Here is a 26,801-nt window from a genome sequence, read left to right on the forward strand (position 1 = left end):
CACTCTGGGCAGCTAAAGCAGGAAGATTGTGAGTTTGAGCCCAACCTAAGAAACTTGGCCAGATTTTATTTAAAAAAGAAGAAAGACTGGAGTGTGCAAAGGCCCTGGGTTCAATCCCCAGTACTGAGGGGAAAGAAAAAAGAATTTGGTGAGTTAACACTATACCTTCCTTGTCTCTTAGCAGAACAGTTCTGAGGTGTATCTCAGTTTTTCAGGTGGCTTCCAGCAGGATTGATCCCAGTACCCACACAATAACCACTCATTAATGCACCCTTTAACAACTATTTTCCTCCACTTCTCTTATTCGTTTAGAGTGCCTCCTAAATAAACTGACCAGACCCTGGTCTCAAGAGTCTTAATTCTGGGGGGAATCTAAACTAAGACTCTACTTAAGAATGTGGGAGAAAACAGGATCCTTTTCTGGGAAAATATGCCAGGCTTTTACGAAAACTTCTTTTTCCTCATTTCTGCAAAATCTTATGGAGAGAGCCACATGCAAGTACAAGCAGCATCATTAGGATAAAACTAGTATTTTATTAATAGCTTCAAAAACAAGTAAAACCCCTCTGTATCCTGTTTCATTCAAATATCCTATGCACGGTTAGCTCCCCATTCTCCATATACTGTACTTACTTTTATTCTGCGAGATCCTTCGTAACTTACAATTATTTATTTGTTATTTACTGTTCTGTACTAAAATCATATGGTCCATGAAGAGGTCAAGGCTGCTTTGGTCACCACTGTATTTCTCACATGACCATACTTTCACTCAGAAAGCCCTCCACAGGCTGAGAAAGGTGTTATGGTTTGAACTTCTGGTATCAAAACGGCTACCAATCGCTTGCTCATTTAAATTATGGAATTGTAACCTGCCATCAGGAAAGTCAGAAATAGGGGAAATGCAATGACTAGACCTGTAGAGGAGCTCTGGTTTCACTTATACATAAAGTTATGCGTGTTGAGCAGACAGAAAAGAACATATGAATGAATGCATACTGACCCTGCCCAACAAGAATGTGGGCCAAATGACATTAGATTAGTAGCTTCTTTAGATGGGGGAAAGGGAAGACAGGAAGAACATTTCTTCCCGAATTCTACACCATTATACATACAGTTTCAAAGGAGTGAAAAAAAAAAAAAATCCTTAGTCTGCCCATGGTCCAGCAGCCCAACAATTTCAGGCTCTCTCTGCTTTATGGACCTTTCTATTGGAATAAACCTTGAGATTGCCAATCCTTAGCATCAGATATAGTTCTTCTCCAACATAATGCTCACTCCAATCTTTCCTGCAGAAAGAAAAGGGAAGGCAGCATCTGCAGTGAAGAAAGTGTAGTAGCAACAGCTGAAACCAATTACCATAGCAAGTCCTGTGCCATACTGTCAGGAACTCGGGCACCTGTGACTGGTATATTTCGTCCTCAATTCGACTTGATGAAATCAAATTAGCTTTGCAAGATCTGCACGAATGCCACTTTCTCCACGGAACGTTCTCCAATCTTATCAACCATTTGGAAACTAACTCTCATGGTCTTTGAACTTGTCTTACAAGAGAGCTGAGCACAGGGAAGCTCAGTGCTTGGTAGGGCCACGGTGGAGGTCCCTTCCTTAGTGAGTGCTATAGGACTGAGAGGTGTTTTCAGCAGAGACGACTTTCATTTCACACCTATCCTTATTCATGTTCTTTTTCTTTTTTCTTTTTTGGTATCGGGAATCGAACTCTAGACCTTGCCCTTGCGAGGCAGGCGCAGTGCCATTGAGCTAAATCCTCGGCCCAACCAAGCACGTTTTTCAATGGCATCATCTAGTAAACCTGAGAAAACTTTAGTTCATTGAAGGTGCACGAAACACAAGGGCCTTGAAAAGACCCGAAGACGCGTGGGACGAGCCTCACTTATTTAACAGACCAAATCGAGCCAGGGGGAAAATGCCCCGACATCCTGAGGCTCCGAGAGCAGGCGGCCGTTGGCTTTCCAGACCTGAAGCGGAGCCTGGTCAGAACTCGTTTGCCGTCCAACACTGGAGGATGAGCTGTAGCGAGCGCCGCGCCTGGTGCTACAGAAAACTTCCACCTTGAAAAAAACGCGGTCACGGGAGGCTTCCGGTTCTCCTCCTTCCGAATGCCCAAAACCTTTTATCCTAGTTGGCACTTGTCCCCACCCAACCTCTCCCTCAGGATTCTCCACACTCTAAGGAGCAATTTGCACGTTTCGAGGATGTGACAGTTACGCTGTGACGTCGCCACCGAGAAAGCGGTTAAGCGAACAGAGCACCACAGATCTGCAAAGACTGGAGCTCTAGAATCGCCCAGTAGAACGCAGAGAGACTGGAGGCGGGACTAATTTACGACTGACGGCCATACACACCCATTGCCCCGGGCATTCCTTCTCAAACCAACCAATGAATGCGAGGACGGAGACCGCAACGTGCCCCAGCAGCTAGAAGTGGCTCCGCCCCCTCCGCCTGGTCGCCATGTTTAGTGTGGCTACTTCCCCTTTTGCGCTACTTCCTGCTCTCCTTTGGCTTTCCATAGCCCTTTCTGAACTCTTTACCTAGGCATTTCTTCCCTTCCACCGTCAACTTCCACTTTCTGGGCTTTGTGCCTGCTCGTGCTTATCCAGACACACTTGATATGGCGGCTGGAGGAGGTTCCAAGGAGGGGCGCGACCCGCGCGGTGACGTCAGCGCGCTGCGTGTCGGCAGGTGGAGGGAGAAGGGAAAGTTTGGCCCTTGGTGGTGCTCGGTTGGAGGGTGGGACAGGGGCTGGGCCCAGGCGAAGCTTCTGTTGCGGGTGCTGCGGAGGCCAAGGCCCGGACGTGGGTTGGGCCGGGGGGGTGTTGGACGCAGAGGCGTAGGAAGCGAGGTCAGCCGGAGCCGTGAGCCGCTGCCGCTGTGCCGCGCCGCGCGTGACCCCGCGTCCCGGGGCCGTCGGACCCGTGGCTCTTCTTTAGGCGGTTGGTGCGGGCTCAGCGGCGGCCCGGCGGTTGGGGGTGGGGACACTCGCGGCGAGGAGACGGGAGGTCAGCGAGTTTGAGGAGGACCGAGAGCCGTTGCTGCCGTCATGTCCGAGGACTCGAGCGCCCTGCCCTGGTCCATCAACCGGGACGATTATGAGCTGCAGGAGGTGATCGGTGAGAGCTGGCGCCGCGGAGGGGGAGGCGCTCCGCAGGGCGGCGGGTGACATGCCGGAGCGCGGGGATCCGCGGGGATCCGCGGGAGCTCGAGGGTTGCAGCATCCGCAGACCTTCGAGGGGCGCCCGTGAGGCCAGAGGTCTGTGGGTGCGCACGTTTGGAGTCCTGGGCTCGTAGCGCGCGGTGCAGGCGGGGAGGGTCTTTTGAGGCGTGCACCTGTGAGACGGGATGGGGTGCGGCGCTAGTGCTGGGGAAGTGTTTGTGTACGGATTAGACAGATGTTTAAGCACGAGTGACAGATGTGTCTTGTGGAGAAGAAAAGTGCAGGTGTGGTACAGGCCTCTCCGAGGTCGTGTGAAAATTGGAATATTGGAATTGTGCGTAGGTTCCCCTATTTCTGGGATTGTGGGACTGCGCGCTTTGGTTCATTCTTCAATTTATACCGGCACCCCTTGAGTGGGCGCGCAGCGCTAGCCATCGCTGGGGTAGAGCTGGGGAAGTTGCAGGTACCGCGCTGGGCATGGTAGGGGCCCAACTCTTGTCTCCTTGCGGCTGACTTTCTAGTGAAGAAGGTAGACATTAAACAAACAGCCCCCCCCCCCCCCCCCCGCTTAAAGAGAACAGGTTTTGGCAGGTGGTAGGAAAGAAATGAACAAGGTGTTCAGAGAATAACCTGGAGACCGAGGTAGTGATTTCAACCGGGTGCGTGATGTGATCCCGTACACCTGGGTTCCGTGTGTGAATGGATTTGAAGTGGTCCAGGAACACCAGTTGACCAAAACTTGCACAAACATGGATTGTAATTCTCCAGAGAGGCATGACTAGGGGAGGCTAGGGACTGAGAATGAGGGGAGTATTTGTTGGACGATAACTCAGTGACTTTAGACATCCAGAGGAGGTGGGTTTAGCTAAACAGAGGCTCAATCCAGCTCACATGAGCAGATCCTTGTGTATTTGAGGACGAATTGTCTACTTTGCTAGCATCCTGCACTAAAATTAGTTTTATAAGAGTGACCAGCCGAAGACTTCTTAGTTTCCTCGAGGGTGTCAGTATGTATTGCACTGAGCCTGTGTTTTTTTTTTCTTGTTGTGGTGGTTTTTTTTTTTTTTTTGAGACGGGGTCTCACTTTGAAGTTCAGGCTGGCCTTGAGCTCACTGCGTAGCCTAGGCAGGCCTGGAACTTGCAATGATCCTCTTGCTTCAGCCTCCTGAGTGCTTGCATTACAGGTATGCGTCACTACACCCACTAAGTCTGTGTTTTAAAGAAATGTCAAATTCTGTATTTATTTTTCATTTTACTTGCTTGTTTAAAATAACTTGGGCTAGTTTTATCTAAAAGACATCTTTTTTTCTTAAGCCATTTCATGGCCTGTGTCCTTGATGGCATGTTGGGTCTTTGATGTGTGCTGGTTAAGCTCAGCTAGGTGTCTAACTTGATTGCTTCTGTGTACTTCAATTAGAGTTTTATATTGAGGGAGGGGGATTAAACGGGAGATTCCACAATGATGTGAGAAAAGTAAAGGGGTCCGTATTATCCTTTCAAAAGAGGAATTTTACACTCTTTTCTGGTAGGGTATATATCTAGGGAGAAAAGGGTGGTTGTAGCATTTTTAGTGCTTTTTCTGTTAAGATGGCATAAAATTTCAGAGTAGAAAGGGCTTTAGAGATTTGGTGATTTATTAATTTTGTGTTCTCAGATCCATAGGATGTCTGTGAGTTGTGTCTCTCAGTTTTCTTGGTAGGGTTAATTTTCATTACATTCACAGAGTGATCCCTGGTTCATCAAAGGTTAACTCTATTGTGGCGTGACACAGTGATGTGTACCTGTAATCCCAGCTATTGGGAGACTGAGGCAGGAAGATTGCAAGTTCAAGGCCAATGTAGACAACTTACTGAGACCCTTTCTCAAAATAAAATAAAATAGCTTGGCATGTGGTGCAGTGATTTTGTGCTTGCCAGGCACACATGAAGGCTTGGGTTTGATCCCTAGCACCACAGAAACCAAACATACAAATGAACAGAATTCCAATGTGATCTGACCACTTTATTTTTTAAACTAATTTTACAGAGGTATAATTTGATATTATAATCTGGTTTTATGATATTTCTATCATCCCAATGAGATTACGTTGTACCTGTTGAGAGTTAATCTCTTTTTCCATCCTTGGCTCAGGCAACCACAAATTGTTTTCTGCCTTTAGATTTTTTTCTATTCTGGATATTTTACATAAATGACACCATATATACTTCTTTCACTCAGCATATTTAAAAACATTTTTTCAAAACAATTTTATTGAGGCATAATTTACCCCACACAGTCTACCTGATTAAAGTGTACAATTCAGTAACTTTTTAGTAAATTTACATAGTTGTTCAGTCACCACCACAGTCCAGTTTTAGAACATTTCCATCATTCCAAAAAGATGCCTCATGTCCATTCGCAGTAACTCTGTTTCCACCCTTAGTCCCACACAACACAAATCTATTTTGTGTCTCTATAGATTTGTCCTTTCTGGACATTTTCTGTAAGTGTAATCATATAATGGATAGTCTTTTGTGTTTGTTATCTTTTCCTTTGCATGTTTTTGAGGTCCTTTCATGTTGTAGCATCTAACAGAACATGATTCCTTTTATTGGACACCAGTCAATGGACATTAGGTTGTTTCTGCTTTTTGGCTGTTTGGAATAAGGCTGCTATCAGTGTTCATGTTAAGTCTTCATGTGAACATGTTTTATGTTCCTTGAGTGTATACCCGGAAGTGGAATTGCTGGATCATATAGTAAATTTAACTTTTATTTATTTGCAGTACTGGGAATTGAATTTAGGGTCTTTGCACTGAGCTACATCCCCAGCCCCCTTTTATAGTTTTTAAATGGAGACCTAATTTTGCTAAGTCACTAAATCGCCCAGGTTGCACTTGAGCTTGTGATTCTCTTGCCTCAGCCTTCCAGAGTGGTGGGATTACAGGCCTGTCTAGCTGGTAAATTTAACTTTTTAAGACACTGCCAAACACATTTTTAAAAAGTAGCTGTACTGTTTTACTTCCCATCACTCTATATCCTGGCCTGTTTTTGGTCTGCCTGCCTGTGTGTGTGTGCGTGTGTGTGTCCGAGGATCAAATCTCACACATGTGAAGTGTGTGCTCTACCACTGAGCTATATCCCCAGAACTGTCTTTTTGGTTATAGCCGTCCTAGTGCCCGTCTTATTGGGGCTTTTGCTTTGTATTTCTGTAAGGATTAATGATGGTGATCATCTTTTCCTATGGTTATTTATTAGATTTTCATATATCTTCTTTGTTGAAATGTCATTTTAAAATTCCTGCCTACTTGGGTTGCCTGACAGAATGTTTGTTTTGTTAGTGATTTATAGGAGGGAGGAAGGAAATATGAATATATTTATTCTGGATATGAGTTATTTGTTTGATTTGGGATTTCAGTACAAGATTTTTTCCCCCAATTTAGTTTGGTTTCATTTTCTTTTTATTTTATTTGGTGCCAGGGATCGAACTGGGGCCCTTGGGCTTGTGAGGCAGGTGGTGGAACCACTGAGCTAAATCCCTGGCCCATTGGTTTCCATTTTCTTAATGGTGTCTGTTATGGCTTGTGTTTCGATGTTCCTTAAAGCCTCACGTGGTCATAGGTGGGGCTTTTTTGGAGGTGGCTGGATCTATCTAGAGTGTGTGAAGCTGGAATTGATTCATGGTGCCATGCTAGGCTCAAGGGCACTAGGATTAAGGGTGTGAGTGCTGCCCACCCTAAATAGCCTATGTAAGATAAAAGGGGCAGAAAGATGTTGCTAAGGTTCCTTGTTATTTTGCTACATTCTGCCTGTCTGCCATGACACCCTGCCTTGGAGCTAGCTGATTATGGACTTGAAACCTCTATAAACTGAGCTAAATAAACCTTTCCCTCATTTACTTTGGGTGTTAAGAATTTTGTCTCTGCAGTGCAAAAAGTAACTAAGACAATGTCCTTTTTCAATTTTTTTATAGGGTGTTAGGGATTGAACCTAGGGCCTTAGCATTGAGCTACGTCCTCAGCCCTTTTTAATATTTTTAAAAAATTTCAAAACAGCCTCTCAATATGTTAGCCAGGATGAGCTCCAACTTGTGATACTCTTACCTCAGCCTCCCATAGTGCTGGGATTACAGGTGTGCACCATCACGCCTGTCTCTTAATGCTATCTTTTAAAGCACAGACATTTTACATTTGGATGAAATTTAATATATCACTTCTGGCTTTTATTCATTTTTGCTTTGGTGTTGTGTCTGAGAAATCTTTACTAACCCAACATGAAAAATTTTTACTGTGTCTTCTAAGTCTTATAGTTTTAGTTGTTGCATTTAAGTGTCTGATATATTTTGAATTAATTTTTATGTATTCTGTAGATAAGATGAACTGGTTTATTATAGGGAGCACTTATTTTTTTTGGTACTGGGGATCAAACTTGGGACTTTGCGCCAGGCGGCGGAACCACTGAGCTAAATCCTCGGCCTGAACCGCTTTATTATAATTGGACACTGAGACATAGAAAGGTAAAATGATGCCCCAAAGTTATATAGCTAGGGGTGGAGTCATTATTGGCATCTAGTTGCCTAATTCAGGATTTTTGTTCTGACCTTTGCAAGGATTGGTTTTTTAAAAAAAAAATTATTTTTTTATTTTGGTACTGGGGATTGAATTTGAGACCTTGTGCTTGCGAGCCGGGCAGTGCAACCACTGAGCTAAATCCCTGGCCCTAAGGATTGGTTTTTATATAAATTGGAGTTAGGAGTCATAGACCCACAGATTAAGGGAATATCCCCACAGATTAAGGGAATATCCCTACAGTGAAAAAAAATCTGATGTGTTCTTTGTATCCTTCCACTTTATCCCTCACACTTTTCTCTTATCCCATCCTCCCAAGAGGGAGGAAAAGAAAAGTTTTGTGAACTATATAGCCTTGTATAACTAGTAAGGGTCACTAAAACAAGTATTATTGTTCTTATTATTGGTGATATTGGAGATCAGCCCTGGAGCCTTAAGCATCCTAGATAAATTTTACCACTCACTGAACTATACCCCTACCCCAGAAACACAATATTTTGTGATAAGCTGTACTCTTCAAGATAAATCTTTCTGATCTCTTCAGGTTTTACTCAACTTTTTCAGGAGACAAATGATTGGGATTTAGAAAAAAGGATTTGGGAGATCATTTTAGATTTTTATTTTCAGAGGGTTATGTTCTAGGGCAACATAATGGTGTCTCTTTCCCCATTAAAGCAGATGTATAGTTTATTTGACCTGTAATTTTTTTCCCATGGACTACTGATTACTATATTTATACCCCCCTCCCCTCCCCTCTCCTTCCTTCTTCCTGTATAGCCCAGGGTGGCCTCAAACTCACCATCCTGCTTCAGCCTCCTGAATGCTGGGATTACAGATGTACACTGCCACATCTAGCTTGTTCTCTTTCTTATGGTAAAGTCCTATGGGGTCGGGGTGGGGTGGAGGACTTTCCCTGGGAACTTGTTCCAAGCATACAGACTGGATATTCAAAGAATTTCCTTTAAAAGAACTGTATCATCTTAAGAATGTTTTGGGAAAAGTTGAAGTTTTTTTGTTTTTTGGGTTTTTTTGGTACCCATCAAACTGGGGACTTTGCGCCTGCAAGGCAGGTGGCAGAACCACTGAGCTAATACCCTGGTCCTATTTTTGTTTTTTTGAAACAGGGTCTCTCTTTTTAGTTCAGGCTGGCCCTGAACTCACTATGTAGCCCAGGCTGGCCTCAAACTCGAGGCAATCCTCCTGCCTCTGCCTCCCAAGTGCTAGGATTACAAAAGTTGAGGTTTTCTATGTATGATTATTAGTAAAAGATGTTAGTGTTCTTCCCACAGTCATTTATCTTGTAAGGATTTTTTGAGTTCTTTCCTAACCTGTAGTCTTGTATTAAGCCTGTGTTAGATTCTATTTGACATGTGTTAATACCATTGTAAAAGTATAAGCTTTGGGGTTAGACCTGATCTCTTACTAGCTTTATGATCTTGGGCAAATTATAAAACTTCTTTTAGTGTTGACTTTTTGTCTAAAATGTAGATAATAGTATCTCTGTCTGTGGTACTGTTGGGTGGATTGAATGCTGTTGTTTGTAGAAAGGGTTTAAAATGTTCATGAGGGGCCTAATATGCATGTCTCACTGCTGAGCAGCTTGAACTTCTGGTGGTACAAACTGTCCAGTGGGATAGTCATGCATGTACCACCAGTGTCAAGCTGGTGGGAATGTGTTAACTCATTAAATACTCCATAAAATGGTAAGTTGTTATTATCTCTACTTAAAAAAAATTCCTTTTGTTTTTACATTTCACAGATTTTGGTATTGCTATGAAATGTGAATTACTATGTGATTTGAAATCTTGTCACATCTGTTTTTAGTGCTTAGTGGACCCTCAAGTATATCATTTTTTTTCCTTAAAAAAAAAGATCTCATTCAAGCTTAGATGGATTTAGGAATATATATTAGTCATGGTGGCATGGTGCTATAAGGCCCTCTCACCAAGATATTGCTACAGTACAATATGATGGCAGAGAAGAAAATGAGCAAGTGAAAGGGCTGTACCATGTGGCTTTTATTGTCATGCTTTGAGAAGTCTCAAGATATATTTACTATTTTCCTCAGACTAGGTTTAGAAAGTTGAAAACTTCAGACTAATTTTAAAATTGTTTAAAACTAAAAATGTGGGTATGATTCACTTAGCTTTGGCAAAGGCAACCTGCTAGTATAAATTCGGTCCTTTCCCATCTCCTTTTTTGTTTTTATTAATTTTCACTAGCTATACATTTTGATGTTTAAAAAGTATTGGTTTCCAAATACAAATTCCAGATCCTTACCTCTGGCCCCTTCATACTGTGAAGGACTTCATATTCTACCAATAGAGTGAGGTTTAATAGTGTGTTTTTCTCTGATGGAGACTCAGCCAAGATACCGTCTGCATGAGCCTGGCATTGGGCCAACAACCTCATAGGGTTATATGAAATAGGGGTTGCATTTGTCTGCATGTAATGGAAAACAGAAGTGACATGGCTTAGTAAATACTTCGTTTCCCCATTTCCCAAGTGGCAGCCATTCCAGACTCTTAGGTACCCAGGCTCCTGGTTTTTCATTCCATTGTGCTTAGCATGTGACTTTCTTTCATCCTCATGGTGGAAAGATATTTGTTTCACTTCTAGCTTCATGTTTGTATGTAGGTCTGAGGAATGTGGCATAGGACAAAGACACATGTCAGCTAAGTTGGCTCCCTTCAAAGGGCCTTTTATGCCTTACCCTTGACTTCCACTTCTATTTTATTGGCCTGAACTGTGTAATTTGGTCATTTACAGGGGAGGATGGGAAATAAAGCTTTTTAGCTAGGCAGCACATTATTTCTTTAAACAAAATAGGTCAGGGTTCTCTTTTTAAAGAAGGGGAGGGCTGGGGATTTAGCTCAGTGGTGCCACACCTGCCTCCCAAGCACAAGGACCCGAGTTCGATCCCCAGTACCAAAAAAAAAAACAACAAACAAAAAACTAAAGAAGGGGAATTTTTTAGATAAAAAACTAAAAATGTTAACTTTGGGTTTTAAAAAAATTTATAGTTCAGTGAGATATCACAATTACTGTAAATAATTTAACCTAACACATCATAATCAGTTCATAAATGTCAGTTTTAATCTGAAGAGATAATTGCCTACCACTTAAGAGCATAGTATTGAAACATGCAGTTCTGCTTTTTTTTGGTACTGTGAATTGAACTCAGGACCTTGTGCTTGCCAGGCACGGTGCCACTGAGCTACATCACTGAGAAGTGGTGAGATTCTAGGTGTAATGTATTTTAAGGTTAGAGACTTTGCTGCCGAGTGAGAGAAAGATGAGATAAAATGACTTAAAGGTTTTCAAGGAATATCAGGAAAGATGGAGTTGGCATCTGTTATGGCTTGTGTCTAGATGTCCCCCCAGAGCCTCATGTGGTAGTAGGTGAGGCTTTTCAGAGGTGACTGTATCTGGAGTATGTGATGCTGGGATTAAGGGTGTGTGGTTACTAAATCAGTCCACTGATTGCTTTGGCTTAGTTTTGGGCAGGATTAAGGCTGCACTGCCCTGGCTGTGAGTGCTGTCTGCCCTAAGGGTGGGTAGCCTGGTTAAGATATAAGGGACAGGGGCAGGGAATTTAGCTCAGTGGTTCCACTACCTGCTTTGCAAGTGCAAGGTCCGGAGTTCAATCCCTGGTACCAAAAAAAAAAAAAAGATATAAGGGCCAGAAAGAGGGTCACTGCTTGTTGCTTGCTGCTTGCTGCCTTCTGCCTGCCATGAGCTTTTTCTCTTCTGTGATGCCCCTCTTGCCATGCCACCCTGCCTTGTAGCCAGCCAACTATGAACTGGACCTCTACAAACTGTGAACCAAATAAACCTTTTCTCCTTTAACTCAGGTATTTTGTCTCAGCAATGAGAAAAATAACCAGACAGCATCACTGAGATGAGAGGTCACTAGAGTGAGGAGGAGAGCAACTGCTGATTCATTGCAGAACCTTCAGACTGTGAATAATTACTCAGCACATATGGCATTGTGTCTTTATTTTCGTCTTTGTATGGAAAGAATAAATAGTATGATTTTTATGATGATGACTATTCTTACAGCTGTTTTGCCTGTTCTAGGAGCCTTAATTTTCAGCATGACTCTGATAAGAGGCCTTATTTAGAAAAGCGCTAATAAAATTATAAATTCTTATGTTTTCACAATGACTTAGTCATCTTTTACAAATGAATAGTGTCTGTGCTAGCTCATTCTTTAGTAAATGGAAAACCTTACTAAGAAATACTTTAAAAAAATCTTTAGAATATGTACTGGTTACAGTGATGGCTGGCCAAAACTTTGGGGATATATCTTCAACTAATTTGATTCATTTCATTTTTTTTTCCTCATAAGTAGGAATAATATTCATTTTTATGTTTTCAAATTTGTAGGTCTGGTAAAGTAGAGAGAGACGTTTTTTCCAGTTCCCCACTCATGCTCAGTATCCACTTTAAAGGATTTTAGGTCCAGGCTCACCCTTGTTTTGCACATTAATCCACTCTAGTATGTGAAGTACACTGACATTGAGTTAACTAGAAGACAGAAGAATGAAAGAAGTGAGGATATAGGAATGGGGCATCGAGAATGTGTACCGCTGTAAAATGATGAAACTCTGATTAGGGTGTTCTACTGGAAATGGTTTAAATTTTCAATCATATTAGGCCAATGTTTAGTCAAAGGCATATTAGAGAAGTTGCTTTTACACTTGAAAACTATTTCTAAGGATGGTTTTTACCCATATACACGTGTATTTATATTCAAGTAACAGTTTTACAAAATAACATTTGTACTGTGTGCTTTGCATACTGGTTCTGTTGATGCTAAAAAAAATGATAAACTCGATGGATTTGTAGTGTAAAAAATTGCTGTATAGGACTTGCTTTATAGGAGAGATGAATTATTTTTTAAAATCCTGTGTTATTACATTCTTGGAAAACATTGGAGGATGTTAAAGTAACTATGAATAAGTTTTTTAGATATTCTTCCCTGTTCTTCTATTTACATTATTGTTATTTTTTGATGAAGTAGATTTTTTTTCTAGTACAAAAGCAACGTTACCTATTCTGAATTAGTGGTATTGAGTGTTACGTTTTTACTACATTATCATAGTCCTTTATGTTAGGATTTTACAATGTTTCGGCTCATTTGGGAAAATCATAAGCAAATGGATAAAAGTGATTATTAGGGTAGAAGAACTGGAGCCTACAAGTCTCTTTTTATCACTGAATATGGTGGAACCTTAGCAATTTGTCTTTTGGGTTCATTTGTTAAATCACACTAGAACTTAATATTTTGCTTATAGGAAGATTCATTAAATGAGCAGATCTTTGAGTGAAAGAAATACAGTTCAATAGGTAGTTATGACTGATAATACTTAGGTGTGGTATTTCATTATTGGTAAAACCAATTCTGTTGTAATAATGACTAGAAATAGCAACAACTAGACTTAAAGTATTCCTTTATATAGTAGTTTCCCCTTACCTGTGGTCCTGCTTTCTGTGGGTTTAGTACCCATAGTCAACTGAGGTCTGGATTTTAGGTAAAAATAATTCAGAAATAAATAATTCTTGTTTTAAATTGTGCCCTATTCTGAATAGAGTGGTGAAATCTGCCACTGGCCTCCCCAACACGAATCATTTCTTTGACCAGTGTATTCATGCTGTATTTGCTGCCTGCCTGTTTGTGCATTAGTGTCTTAGTCACTCAGTTATCAGAGGTTATCAAATTGAATGACTTGGTGTTGCAGTAACCCTTGGTTTACATAGTAATGGCCCCCAAGTGCGAAGGAGAGTAGTGTAGTTGGCAATTTGGATATGCCAAAGATGAGCCATACAAGGCTTCCTTTATGCAGAAAGTAAGGCTCTTTCTTTTTTTTTTGTACTGGGGATTGAACTCAGGACCTTGCACTTGTGAGGCAGGCAATGGCACCACTGAAATAAATCCCAGGCCCAGGCTCTTAATAACAAAAGAAAAAACATCATGAGATGAGGTTGCTAAGATAGATATATGGTAAGAAGGAGTCTTCTATCTGTGAAATTGTAAAGAAGGAAAAAGTATACTGTTACAATCATTCTTTTATTGTTCATCTACTACTGTGCATAATTTATAAATTAAACTTTCTCATAGGTAGGTATGTGTAAGAAATTTATTTTTGATTTGAGACAGAGTCTCACTATGTAGTTCAGATTGGCCTTGAAGTCACTGTGTAGCCCAGGCCGTCCTCTAACTTTCAGCAGTCCTCCTGCCTCAGCCTTCCAAGTGCTAGGATTATAGGTGTGTGCTACCATTCCCTGTGGGTCTGTGCAATTTTATTGCATGTATAGCTTTATGTAACTACCATTAAACTCAAGATATACAATTATATCACACCAGAGGGACCCCTGAGGCTACCCCTTTATCTCTCCCTCTCCTCCCCTGTATTCTTAATTTCTGCTGCCTTTCCCTATACTCTAATCTGTTCTCTCTGTAATTTTATTTTATGGTGAGTGTTATGTAAATAGAGTTATAAAATATGTAGCTTTGAGATTGCTATTTTCTTTTTTTTTGTATTCAGTTCTTTTATTGGTACATTGTAGGTATACAACACAATTACATTTCGCATTGGGAATTGTACCTTTATGTAATGCATCTTGGTTCTTATTTTTTCCCCATTCCTAGCCCTCCCTTCACACTCTCCACCCTTCCCTATTTACAAAGACTTTATTTCCATTTTTTTCCATTTCTCATCATTTTCCCTTTCCCTTCTTTCCTTTCCCCTGCCCCTCCCACTACCCCTACCCCTTTGGACCCTTTCTTCCTATTTTGCATTATCAATTATTCATTCTAATCATTGGTACATTTTAGGTATACAATATAATGACATTCATCATTGGAAATTTGCACCTTTACATAGTCTCTCTTGGTTCTTATTTTTCACCCTTGCCCAGCCCTCCCTTCAACCCCTCCAGTCCTCACTATTTACAAAGATTTTGGTCCTATTTTTCCATTTTCTCATATTAATCCCATTCCCTTCTATCCTTTCCCCTATCCCTCCCACTTCCTTCCCCTTTGCCCTTCTTTTTCCTATTTCACATGACCTATTATACATTTCAGTCCTTATTTACACTTTCAGTTTCTCACACCAGAGAAACTATTCGGTATTTACACGTGTGTCCTATTTATTTCACTTAAGAGTATTGCCTCAATGTGCATCCACTTAGCTATAAATGTCTCTAATTTCTCATTTTTTATGGCTGAGTAGTACTCCATTTTATTAAAAAACCACATTTTCTTGATCCAGTCTCCAGTTGATGGGCATTTGGGCTGTTTCCAAGTTTTAGCTATTACAAACTGTGCTGCTATGAACATGGATGCACATATATCACTGTGGCATGATTCTTTTAATTCTTTGGGGAAGATCCCCAGTAGTGGAATAGCTGGGTCAAATGGAACTTCCAGTCCTAGTTCTTTGAGGTATCTCCATACTGATTTCCACAGTGGTTGCACCAGTCTACACTCCCACCAGCAGTGGAGCAGGGTTCCTCTTTCCCCACAGCCCCACCAGCATTGGTTATTGGTTGATTTCATGATAGCAGCCATTCTTTCTGGAGTGAGGTGGAATCTCAGCTTTGTATTCATTTGCATCTCTCAAATGACCAGTGATGTTGAACATTTTTTCATGTATTTATTTGCTATTTCTACTTCTTTGTGTGAGAAATGTCTGTTCATTTCAGATGCCCATTTTCGGATTGGGTCTTTAAATTTGGGAGGTCTGATCTTTTTAAGTTCTTTATAGATTCGAGATAGTAGACCTTTGTCTGAGGAAGAGCAGGTGAAGATTTTTTCCCACATTGTGGGTTGTCTCTTCACATTGCTGGTGGTTTCTCTTGCTGTGGAGAAGCTTTATAATAAGAAGAGATCCCATTTGTTGCTTGTTTGTGCTAGTTCACAGGCAACTGAGGTTTTGTTCATAAAATCTTTTCCTACACCTATGTCTTCAAGGGTTCTACCTAACCTCTGTTCCAACTGGTTCAGAGTTTCTATTTGAATATTTAGATCTTTAATCCATTTTGATTTTAGTTTAGTGCATGGTGAGAGATATAGGTCTAGTTTTAATCTTTGGCAAGTTGAAGCCCCATTTTTCCAGCACCATTTATTAAAGAGGCTATCTTTCCTCCAGTGAGGGTGTTTGGCTCCTTTGTCGAAGATGAGATGGCTGAGTGAGTCTGGCGTTGTTTCTGCATCTTCTGATCTGTTCCACTGGTCCTCAAGTCTGTTTCTTTGCCAGTACCATGCTGTTTTGATCACAGTAGCTTTGTAGTATAGTTGCAGGTTGGGGATTGTGATACCCCCTGCCATGTCTCTGTTACCTAGAATTGCTTTTGCTATTCTGGGTCTCTTCTTGTTCCAAATGAATTTTTGGATTGTTTTCTCAAGGTCCATGAAGTATGCTGCTGGGATCTCAATTGGAATTGCATGACATCTATATAGCAGTTTTGGAAGTATGGCCATTTTCACTCTATTAATCCTTCCTACCCAGGAGCAGGGGATGTCTGTCCATTTTCTGATATCATCTTCAATCTCTCTTTTCAGAGTGCCATAGTTTTCAGAGAAGAGGTCTTTGATTTCTTTCGTTAGGATGATTCCTAGGTATTTCAGTCTTTTGGATGCTATTGTGAAAAAAATTATTTGTCCTATTTCTCTCTCAGTGAGTCTGTCATTGGTGTAGAGGAAAGCTATTGATTTTTGTGTATTGACCTTGTAACCAACTCCTTGACTGAATTTGGTTATTAAGTCTAGAAGACTTTTGGTGGAGTTCTTGGGGTCTTCTGTATAGAGTATCATGTCATCTGCAAATAATAACAATTTGACTTCTTCATTACCTATGTCTTTTATTTCTTTCTCTTGTCTAATTGCCATGGCTAATGTTTCCAGAACTATATTGAAAAAGAGTGGTGATAGTGGACATCCTTTTCTTGTTCCTGATTTTAGTGTGAAGAATTTCAGTTTTTGACCATTTAGTATGATATTGGCTGTTGGTTTTTCATAGATGGCTTCTATCAGTTTGAGGTAGAGACCATCTGTTCCAATTTTTTGTAGAGTTTTTATCATAAATGCATGTTGGAGTTTGTCAAATGCTTTTTCTGCGTCTATGGAGATAATCATATGGTTTTTGTCCTTGGCTCTATTGATATAGTGTATTACATTAATTGATTTTCATATATTAAACCATCCCTCCATCCCTGGGATGAATCCCATTTGATCAGGGTGTATGATCTTCTTGATGATCTTCTGCATTCTGTTTGCCATTATCTTATTAAGGATTTTTGCATCTATGTTCATTAGTGAGATTGGCCTATAGTTCTCTTTTTCAGTTGGGTCTTTCTCTGCTTTGGGGATCAAGGTGATGCTTGCTTCCAGGAATGAATTTGGGAGTATTGCTTCCCTTTCAATTTCATTGAAGAGTTTAAACAGTAGTGGCAGCAGTTCCTCTCTAAATGTCTTGTAGAATTCAGCAGTGAAGCCATCAGGGCCCGGGCTTTTCTTGGTTGATAAGTTTTTAATTACAGTTTCAATTTCATTGGTTGATATTGGGTTGTTCAGAATTTTTAGGTCTTCTTTGTTCAACTTTGATAATTCATATGTATCTAGGAATCTGTCCATTTCTTCTGTGTTGTCCATCTTATTGGCATATAGGTTCTGGAAGTAGGTATTGATGATCCTCTGGATTTCTGCTGGGTCTGTTGTAATTTCACCCTTTTCATTCCTAATTGCATGGATTTGGGCCTTTTCTTTCCTTTTTCTGACAAGGTTGGCTAAAGGTTTGTCAATTTTGTTGATTTTTTCGAAGAACCAACTCTTGCCTTCATTGATTTTTTTGTATCGTTCTCTTAGTCTCCATGCATTGATTTCTCTTCTGATCTTTATAATTTCCTCCCTTGTATGAGCTTTGGGGTTGTCCTGTTCTTCTTCTTCTAGAAGCTTGAAGTTCAGCCTCAGGTTGTTTAATTGGGCTTGTTCTGTTTTCCTAATATGCGTATTCACTGCTATGAATTTCCCTCATAAGACTGCTTTCATTGTGTCCCATAGATTCCGATATGTTGTATTGTCATTGTCATTTAATTGAAGGAACTGTCTGATTTCTTCTTTAGTTTCCTCTGTGACCCGATGGTTATTCAGAAGTGTGTTATTCAATTTCCACATGTTTATGAAATTTTTTGAGTTTCTTTTGCTATGGATCTCCAATTTCATCGCTCTATGGTCTGATAATATACAGGGGATAACTTCAATTCCTTTGCACTTACTTAAACATGTTCTGTGTGTGAGTATGTGGTCTATTTTGCAGAATGACCCATGTGCAGCTGAGAAGAATGTGTATTCTGATTTTGTGGGGTGGAAGACTCTGTAAACATCTGTTAAGTTCATTTGTTCAAGAGTTTGATTGAGCTCTAGTATTTCATTACTTATTTTTAGTCTAGTTGATCTATTATTTGTGACAGTGGGGTGTTGAGGTCCCCCACTACAATTGTGTTAGTGCATATATGACTTTTCATGTCTGTTAGTATTTGCTTTATATAGTTGGGTGCACTAGTGTTTGGTGCATAGATATTTATGATTGTCATCTCTTCCTCTTGGATTCTTCCCTTTACAAGGTTGTAGTGTCCTTCTTCGTCTCTCTTAATCAGTGTTGGTTTGAAATCTACTTGATCTGTCAAGAGGATAGCTACTCCTGCTTTTATTTGGGTTCCTGTCGCATGCAGTATTGTTTTCCACCCTTTAACTTTCAGTCTATGAGTTTCCTTTTGAATGAAGTGTGTTTCTTGTATGCAGCATATTGTTGGATTTTGTTTCTTGACTCATTCTGCCAGTCTATTTCTTTTGATTGGTGAATTGAGACCATTAAACGTTGATGGTTATAACTGAAACGTATTGACTTGTCATTTCCATGATTTTCTTTTTGTTGGGTTCTCCCCCTTTACATTTAATTCCTTGTCATGCCAGATGGGTTCATTGTGCTTTGCTTCCTGGGGTTGTGATCCTCAAGGTCTGTTCCTAGGATATTGTGTAAAATTCTTTGGAGTGCTGATTTGGTATTCACGAAGTTCCTAATGTGCTCTTTGTCATGAAAGTATCTTCTTTCTCCATCCATTTTGAAAGATAGTTTTGCAGGGTAGATCAATCTGGGTTGGAGGCTATTTTCTTTTAGGGCTTGGAATATGTCACTCCAAGCTCTTCTTGCCTTGATGGTTTGTGTTGAGAAGTCTGCTGTGATTCTGATGGGCTTTCCTTTGTATGTGATTTGTTTCTTTCCTCTGACTGCTTGGAGAACTTTGTTCTTCTGTTGTGTTTCTGGAATCTTAACAATTATATGCCTATGTGTAGATTGTTTTTGATCAAGGCTATTTGGAGTCCTATATGCCTCACTTATCTGTATGTCAAGCTCTTTTCCCCTGCTTGGGAAGTTTTCTGCCATTATTTCTCTGGAGAGATTTTTTTTATGTCATCTGCACTCTCTCCTGTTTCTTCATTGAGCCCAATCAGTCTTATGTTATTCTTTTTTGCATCATCTAGCAGCTGCTGGATTGATTTCTCATGGTCCCTTATAATTTTGAAGCAGTTTTTCTTTTCCTGGTCACTAATTGCAATCTTATCTTCTATATCTGAAATTCGGTCCTCATATTGGGTCATTCTGCTGTGTAGACTTTCAGTGGAGGTTTTCATGTCCTGAAAATCTATTTACATCTGTTTTGTGGATTCCATTTGTTTGTTATGTTGGGATTCCATCATGTTCCTGAGCTCCTCTCTAGATTTATTAGTCATGTCTTGCACTAGGGGCACAATTTCTCCTGTTATCTGAGAAATTATTTCTGATTTCATTTTTTCAGATCCCCTTTTGTTGCCAGTTCAGTGGGTCCAGGTGGTTGAGTATCAGAGTGTTCCATCTCAATTCCCTTTGGGGTTGCTGTAGGTGATCTGGAAGTCTGGTTTTGAGACTTATTTACATGTTTTCTCATTTTGACTGGGGCGTGGGGCTGTTAGCGCCTGCACAGATTACCTCCTCTGAGCTGGGTGAGGTGGGACAGGGGCCGGGAGCAGGGGTAGGGATGGTGACCCAAAAGTCCTTTCCTGTGGGCTGGGAGCAGCCAGAGGGATATTGGCTGGGAAACCCCTTTCTCTGGACCAGGAGCAGTGGGATGGTGGCTCAGAAGCCCCTCCCTCTGGGCCGGGAGCGGTGGGAGAGATAGTGGCCTGGAAGCCCCTTCCTCTGGGGCAGGAGCAGCGGGACAGAAGGTGGCCCAAAAGCCCTTTCCTCTGAGCTGGGAGCAGCAGGAGGGATGGTGACCAGGAAGCCCCTTCCTCTGGATCAGGAGCAGTGAGATGACGGCTCAGAAGCCCCTCCCTCTGGGCCGGGAGCGGTGGGAGAGATAGTGGCCTGGAAGCCCCTTCCTCTGGGGCAGGAGCAGCGGGACAGAAGGTGGCCCAAAAGCCCTTTCCTCTGAGCTGGGAGCAGCAGGAGGGATGGTGACCAGGAAGCCCCTTCCTCTGGATCAGGAGCAGTGAGATGACGGCTCAGAAACCCCTACCTCTGGGCCGGGAACAGTGGGACTCAGTACCTTGATCTGGTGGTCTGGTGTTCTCTGTGTCTTTGTAGTGTGGAATCAGGTGGCTGCCTGTCTGCGCGGGTTGATTTGGCGTGTTCTGTGCGACTCAGGACCTCGGTAGGGCATGGGCAGACCTGCCTGTCTGCAGCCGAGATTGCTATTTTCACTCAAAATGCAGTTAAGATTCATCCAAGTTACTTTATTTTTTTATTTTATTTTATTTTAGTTTTTGGTACTGGGGATCGAACTTGGGCCCTTGTGCTTGCAAGGCAGGTGGCAAAACCACTGAGCTAAATCCCCGGCCCAAACTAAATCTTCCACATCTTTTTTTTTTTTTTTTTTTGTACTGGGGATCGAACTTGGGTCCTTGGGCTTGCGCATCAGTCGGTGAAACCACTGAGCTAAATCCCGGGCCTCCAAGTTACTTTATATATCAACAGCTTATTCCTTTCTATTGCTAAGTAATACTCCATGGCATAGGTATACCAGTTTGTTTAGCCATTCCCTATCGAAGGCTGTTTGGGTCATTTTTGGCTTTTGGCTATTCTGATTAAAGCTGCTATGAACACTCGTGTACAATTATCTTGGTGAATGTAAGCTTTTATTTCCTTGAGTACAAGTGCTGAGTCACATGACAAGTTCATTTTAAAAGAAGTCCAATTTTCAATGAAATAGTCAAACTTTTCCAAAGTGGCTGTACCATTTTTTACATTCCCACCATCAGTGTGTGAGAGGTGACCTAGTTTTACCACATCCTCATGAGTGTGTAGTGCTGGCAACTGCTTTGTAAAGCCACGTTAATAGTGTGTGGTATCTATTTGTAGTTTTAGTTTGAATGGCTAAAAGTGCTGAACATCTTTTTATTTTTTTTTTGCCATTTGAAGTCCTTTGGCTAAATGTCTTTTTTTGTATTTAGCATATTTTGGTCATATCTATTCCTCTTTTATCCTCCCTCACACCCTCTGCTCCCGTATTCCCTTCAATATGATGCCTTCTTAAATATCATAGTTTTTCAGCCCATTTTTTAATAGAATTTTTTTAAAATGATGAGTTTTCAGAGTTCTTTATACATTCTAGGTACAAGTCTTTTTATCAGATACATTCATCCTTTTCACAGGGGTTTGCAGAACAAGAGTTTTAAAATTTGGTGGTTATGTCTATCCTGTTTTCTTGTTATAGTTTGTGCTTTTAGCATCATGCCTGCTTTTAGCATCTTTGCCTAGCTCTAGGTCCTGAAAACTTTCTTTTTTATATTTGTTTGTGTTCTATTATGAGTTAAATTTTGTATAAGGCTTAGGTTGAGGTTCATTTTTTTTTTTTGCATTGGATGTCTGTCTGCTCTGGTGCCTTATTTATTTATTTTGGTACAGGGATTGAACTCTGGACCTTGAGCTTGCACGGCAGGTGGCGGCACCACTGAGCTAAATCCCTGGCCCTTGTGGTGTCATTTATTGACAGGATTACCCCACTTGCATTGAATTGCTTTTGCCCCTTTGCCAAAAATTAGTGGGGCATGTTTATGTGAATCTGTATCTGTATTCTGTAGTGTGTGTGTGTGTGTGTGTGTGTGTGTGTATTTGTGTTTATCACTCTACCAATACCACACTGTCCTGATTACTATAATTCTGTAAGTCTTGAAACTGGGTAATGAGTTTTTCAACTTTGTTGTTCTTCATTAGTGATTTGGCTATTTTAAGGTCTGCCTTTTCCATATAAGCTTTTTTTTTTTAATGGTTTAAACATACTTTATTTGTATGTATAAAATGCTCTGTGTAGTTGACCCCAGCATTGTTCACACTGACTTCAAGAGTTCCGTTTTCCATGTTCAAGTTGCTCAGTTGCTGCTGTTGGTTTGTTTTCTTTCAGGATCAAGGTGGGTGCTTTCATATAAAATCTTATTTTTATTCCCTCTCTGGCAATTCTTTGCTGGATTCTTTCCTTTGCATAATTATTCCTGCAATGGAACCAACATCCTAAAGTCACCACGATAAATCCTCCTATACCAACATCACATGATCGTCTAATTCTGCTGGTTAACAAAAAGTGTCCAAGTCCGGCCACAACAGATCCTAATGAACCATACAATACCGAATCCCGCGCACAGGGAATGTTTTCAACATCTAAAATTCCTAGGAGCTTAAAGGGCTAGATAAAAAAAAAGAATCTTCCCCTTCGCCGGGCCATGACCAGAAGTCGGCGATTCCCGCGCCCGCAGCGTCCACCCGGCCGCCAGGCGGAAGCTGCGCTGGCCTATATAAGCTTTTAAAAAGCTTTAAAAAAAAGTTTTAAAGACAAGTTCTCACTGTGTAGCTCAGGCTAGCTTGGAACTCAAGATTATTCTGCCTTAATCTCCTGAGTGCTGAGATTATAGGTGCCACGCCTGGTCCCTTTTTCATATGAACTTTAGAATAAAGTCAATATCTATAAAATACTTTGCTGGATTATGATAGAAGTTGCATTAAACCTATATCTCAATTTGGAAAGTATTGATATCTTAACTAGCTTGCTTGCTTGCCTGCCTTCCTCCCCTGCCCCCTCTCCCCCCCCCCCCCCTTTTTCTTTCTTTCTTTTTCTACTGGGGATTGACCTCAGGATCTTGCGCTGGCAAGGCAGGTGCAGCGCCGCTGAGCTAAATCCCTGGCCCTACTGTATTGTTTTCTAATCCACGAGCATAGTTAAAAATGCCTTGGGCTGGGGATTTAGCTCAGTGGTGCCATCACCTACCTGCCTTGCAAGCGCAGGGTCCCGAGTTTGATCCCCCCCGCCCCCCCGAAATGCCTTCAGTTTTCCATCTTAAAAGATTTTCAAGAGTAAAGTCTTTCATCAGTATTTTGTAACTTTCAGTATATAGCTCCTGTACATGTTTTATTAGATTTACACATAAGTATTTAATTTTGAGGAGAGCAATTATGAATACTATTATATTTTTAAATTTGCTTCTACTCATTTGTGGTTAATATACAGTAATGCAGAATTGATTTTTGTCAATTCTTTTTTTTTTTTTTTTTTGGTACCGGGGATCGAACTTGGGACCTTGCGCTTGCAAGGCAGGCGCTGGAACCACTGAGCTAAAATCCCCAGCCCTGCAGAATTGATTTTTGTACTTTGGTCTTCTATGTTGCAACCCTGTTAAATTTGCTTATTACTTATATGAGCTGTTCTTGTAGGTCTATCATCTACAAATAGGAACTGCTTTATTTCTTTCTTTCCAGTATGTCTGCCTTTCAGTTTTTTCTTTTGCTTTATTAGTGGGTAGGATGTCCAGTGCTGTATTGAGTAAGAATGGTGAGAATGGACATCCTGCTTTGTACCCCATCTTAGAGGGAAAACAGTCATTCACCATTAAATATGATGAAAGTTGTTACATTTTCTGATAGATATTCTTTATGAAATTGGACAGAATCGCCTTCTTCCTAGTTTGTTGAAAACATTATCATTGGTGTCGGGTTTTTTTCAAATGCTTTTTCCGTAATAGTTGATATGATCATGTGACTTTTCTTCTATAACCCGTTGCTGTGGTATATTACATAGATTTTCTTTTGTTTATTTTCTTAGCCTTACATAACTGGAAAACATTTTGTAGGCTTTTGGCATATTCTCTCGCTGGATCCAACTTACAAATATTTTGTTAAGGATTTTGCATTTTCGTGACAGCTATTGGTGTTGTGTTTAGTTTTTTTATGTCATTGTATGGTTTTGGTGGTTGTGCAGTAAAATGGCCTCAAAATGAATTGGGAACTGTTTCTGCTTCCTCATTTTCTGGAATTGTATAAAATAGTTGTTATTTCTTTTCTCAGTGTTTGGTAAAATTCTTCAGTGAAATTGTCTGGACCTGAAGATTTTTTTCAGAAACTTTAAAAGTATGGTTTCAATTTTTAAAATAGCAGTAGTATTATTTAGGTAATCTACTTCATCTTGACAGAGTTTTAGTTGTTTTTGAAGTGGTCTGTTGAATCATGAGCTAAAGTTGTGTATCATATTCTCTTACTCTTTTAAAAAGTATTGAGATAAAACTTACCATTTTTTTGATTGTTTTTTGAGACAGGGTCTGGCTATGTAATTCAAGCTGACCTTGAACTATGTAGTCCAGGCTGGCCTTGAACGCATGGTGATCCTCTTGCCTCATCCTCTTGAGTGCTGGGATTACAGGCATTGCCATCATGCCTGGCTAAAATTTATCATTTTAAAGTGTACACTTCAGGCAGGGGATTTAGCTAAGTGGTTCTGCCGCCCGCCTCGCAAGCACAGGGTCCAGAGTTAGATCCCCGGTACAAAAATAAAAAATTAAAAAAAAAAAAAAGTACACTTCCATTAGTTTTTTGGTAAATTCACAATGTTTTATAAACATCACCAACATTCCAGAGCATATTTATCACTCCAGAAAGAAAAAGCCTGTACCTATTGATCAGCCATTTCCATTCTTCTCTTTCCCTATCCCCTAACAGTCACTAATCAATTTATCTCTGCATATTTGCTTGTTCTGAACATTTCATAGAAATGGTTCTTGGTTTCTTTTATAATGTTTTCAGGGTTTATCCATGTTCTGGCATGTATCAATATTTTTTCTTTCTTTTTTTTTTGTACCGGGCATCGAACTCAGGACCTTGTGCTTGCGAGGCAGGCAGCGGCACCACTGAGCTAAATCCCTGGCCCTCAATATTTATTTCTTTTGAGCCTCTCCAGCAAGTGTTTTATCTCAGTAATTTTGTTTTTTAGTTGTTTAATTTCCACTTGGTATTTTAAAAAATAATTTCTGGAATTGAGGGTGTAGCTCAGTGATAGAGCACATGCTTATTATATGGCAAGGCCCTGGGTTCAATTCCTAGACCTCTTTCCAACGCACCATTGCTAAGATTTTAAAATTTTTTGTTTTGGCAGTATCCATAATTATTTGTTGAAGCATTTTTATGTTAGCGGCTTTAAAATTCTTGTCAGATAATTCTAACATCTGGTTGATCTATGTGTTTGGGTCAGTATGATTGCCCCCTCCCCTTTTTGGGCAGTATTGGGGATTGAACCCAGGGCCTTTGCACTGAGCTACCCATCCAGACCTTTTTCTTATTTTCTGTTTTGAGACATAGTCTCACTAAATCACCAAGTTGCCTAGGCTGGTCTTGAACTCACAGTCCTGCTATTCCAGTTGCCCAAAATGCTGGGATTATAGGTATGTGTCACCACACTGGGCTTGTTTTGTCTTGTTCAGATGTGTTTTTCCTGATTTTTGGTAGACATGTTATGTTTTAATTGTATTCTGGACATTTAGGTTATTATGTCAGAGAGACTCTCAATTCTATTTAAATCTTCTATTTTAGAAGGTAGTTCAGGTTTAATATATTACTCCTGTCCTACTTTTGTGAGCTGTAGTTCCTATGGTAATTTAGTTTCCTAGGTCTTGCAAGCGCTATTGTCTTTTGCTTTATTTTTTATTTTTTGACACCTTTGGGACTACTTACTGTTCTATCTCTGCAGGCACTACTCTGGTTGACTGGTGGGAGTGGGGGCTTGGCACTGGCACAGCTGTAGGATAGGGACCTTGCTGTGGTGAATATTGCCTGCTACTGCATTGGATGTGGGGTGAGGACCTTGCCAGTCCTGTGGTGGATTGAGCCCATTACTCTCTTGGATGAGGACCGCGAAAGGTTTCTCCCCACTGGATCTCTGCTAAGCAGACCCTTCATACCCCTTCATCCAGAGAGGAGGATTTTCTCATTTGTTTGCCTGTCTGTCTGCCTGTGCATCTATCCATTCATGCTCCTGTCTACCTTGGCCCGTACTTACTCCCTCCCTGTTGGTGGTCCTGGGTGTAGGGAACAGGGAAAGGGGGCCTTACCAGAACCTGTGCAGTGGGTCCTGGTCTCTTGTGACCCACAACAGCACAAAGTGAATTAATGATAGAAAATGAGACTTAGAGAAGAAGCTGAGCTTTGGACCTGATCAATGCTGCTCTGGACAGCAAAGACGAAGGACCCCCAGCTTGCCACACATTTATTCAATACATTGGGAATAAGAGATGACTCAGCGGGTGTCCCTGATCCTAGGACAATGAGGAATTTATGCTGATGAAGATCCTCAGGTCGAGGAGGAACTTATATTGATTAGGAATTTGTCCCTCCCCAGGTGAAACCTTTCTCTTACTACTACTTGGTTCTCAAGGAACCAAGATGTCTTCAGCTGATATAATCCTGCCCTGGAGTGTCATGGCATCACAAGACCATTGAGGTTTTAGGGAGGCAAAAATGGAGGTATGCCTCGACATGCCACAGCTGGCCTGTAGGCAAGAAAGCTAGGCCTAATCATAATTTAATTGTGAAATGATTTTTTCCTGGGTTGCAGGCCTGTCTGGTGTCCAGTCTGGAAGAAATGGGAAGCCCAGTGAATTCACCATGGTGTTTTCCTAAAGTCTTGAGATCACTGAGTAGACTACCTCCTTCTTTCTGTCTTCCAGAGTCCTTTTATGGTTTTGTTTTGAATTATTTTTAGGGTATTTAGCTGTATTTGAAGAAG

General features: G+C 40.9%; 1 protein-coding gene across 3 annotated transcripts in view; it reads left to right on the plus strand.

Annotated features, from left to right (window-relative positions):
• Positions 1-2,571: 2,571 nt before the first annotated feature.
• Positions 2,572-26,801, plus strand: part of Oxsr1 (oxidative stress responsive kinase 1) — a 122,030-nt gene continuing 97,800 nt past the window's right edge. For 2 of the 3 annotated variants that reach the window (XM_004835252.4, XM_021259963.2), the window contains exon 1: positions 2,686-3,128. In XM_004835252.4, coding sequence (XP_004835309.1) covers positions 3,059-3,128 — 70 coding nt within the window. In that variant the 5' untranslated portion in view covers positions 2,686-3,058. Of the gene's footprint in view, positions 3,129-26,801 lie in introns of all 3 variants that reach the window. The other variant, XM_087216642.1, reaches the window with a different exon arrangement.

This window comes from Heterocephalus glaber, unplaced genomic scaffold, assembly GCF_053883595.1.
Source record: "Heterocephalus glaber isolate CG9 unplaced genomic scaffold, H.glaber_assembly_v1.0 deba00000122, whole genome shotgun sequence".
NCBI lineage: Eukaryota > Metazoa > Chordata > Mammalia > Rodentia > Bathyergidae > Heterocephalus > Heterocephalus glaber.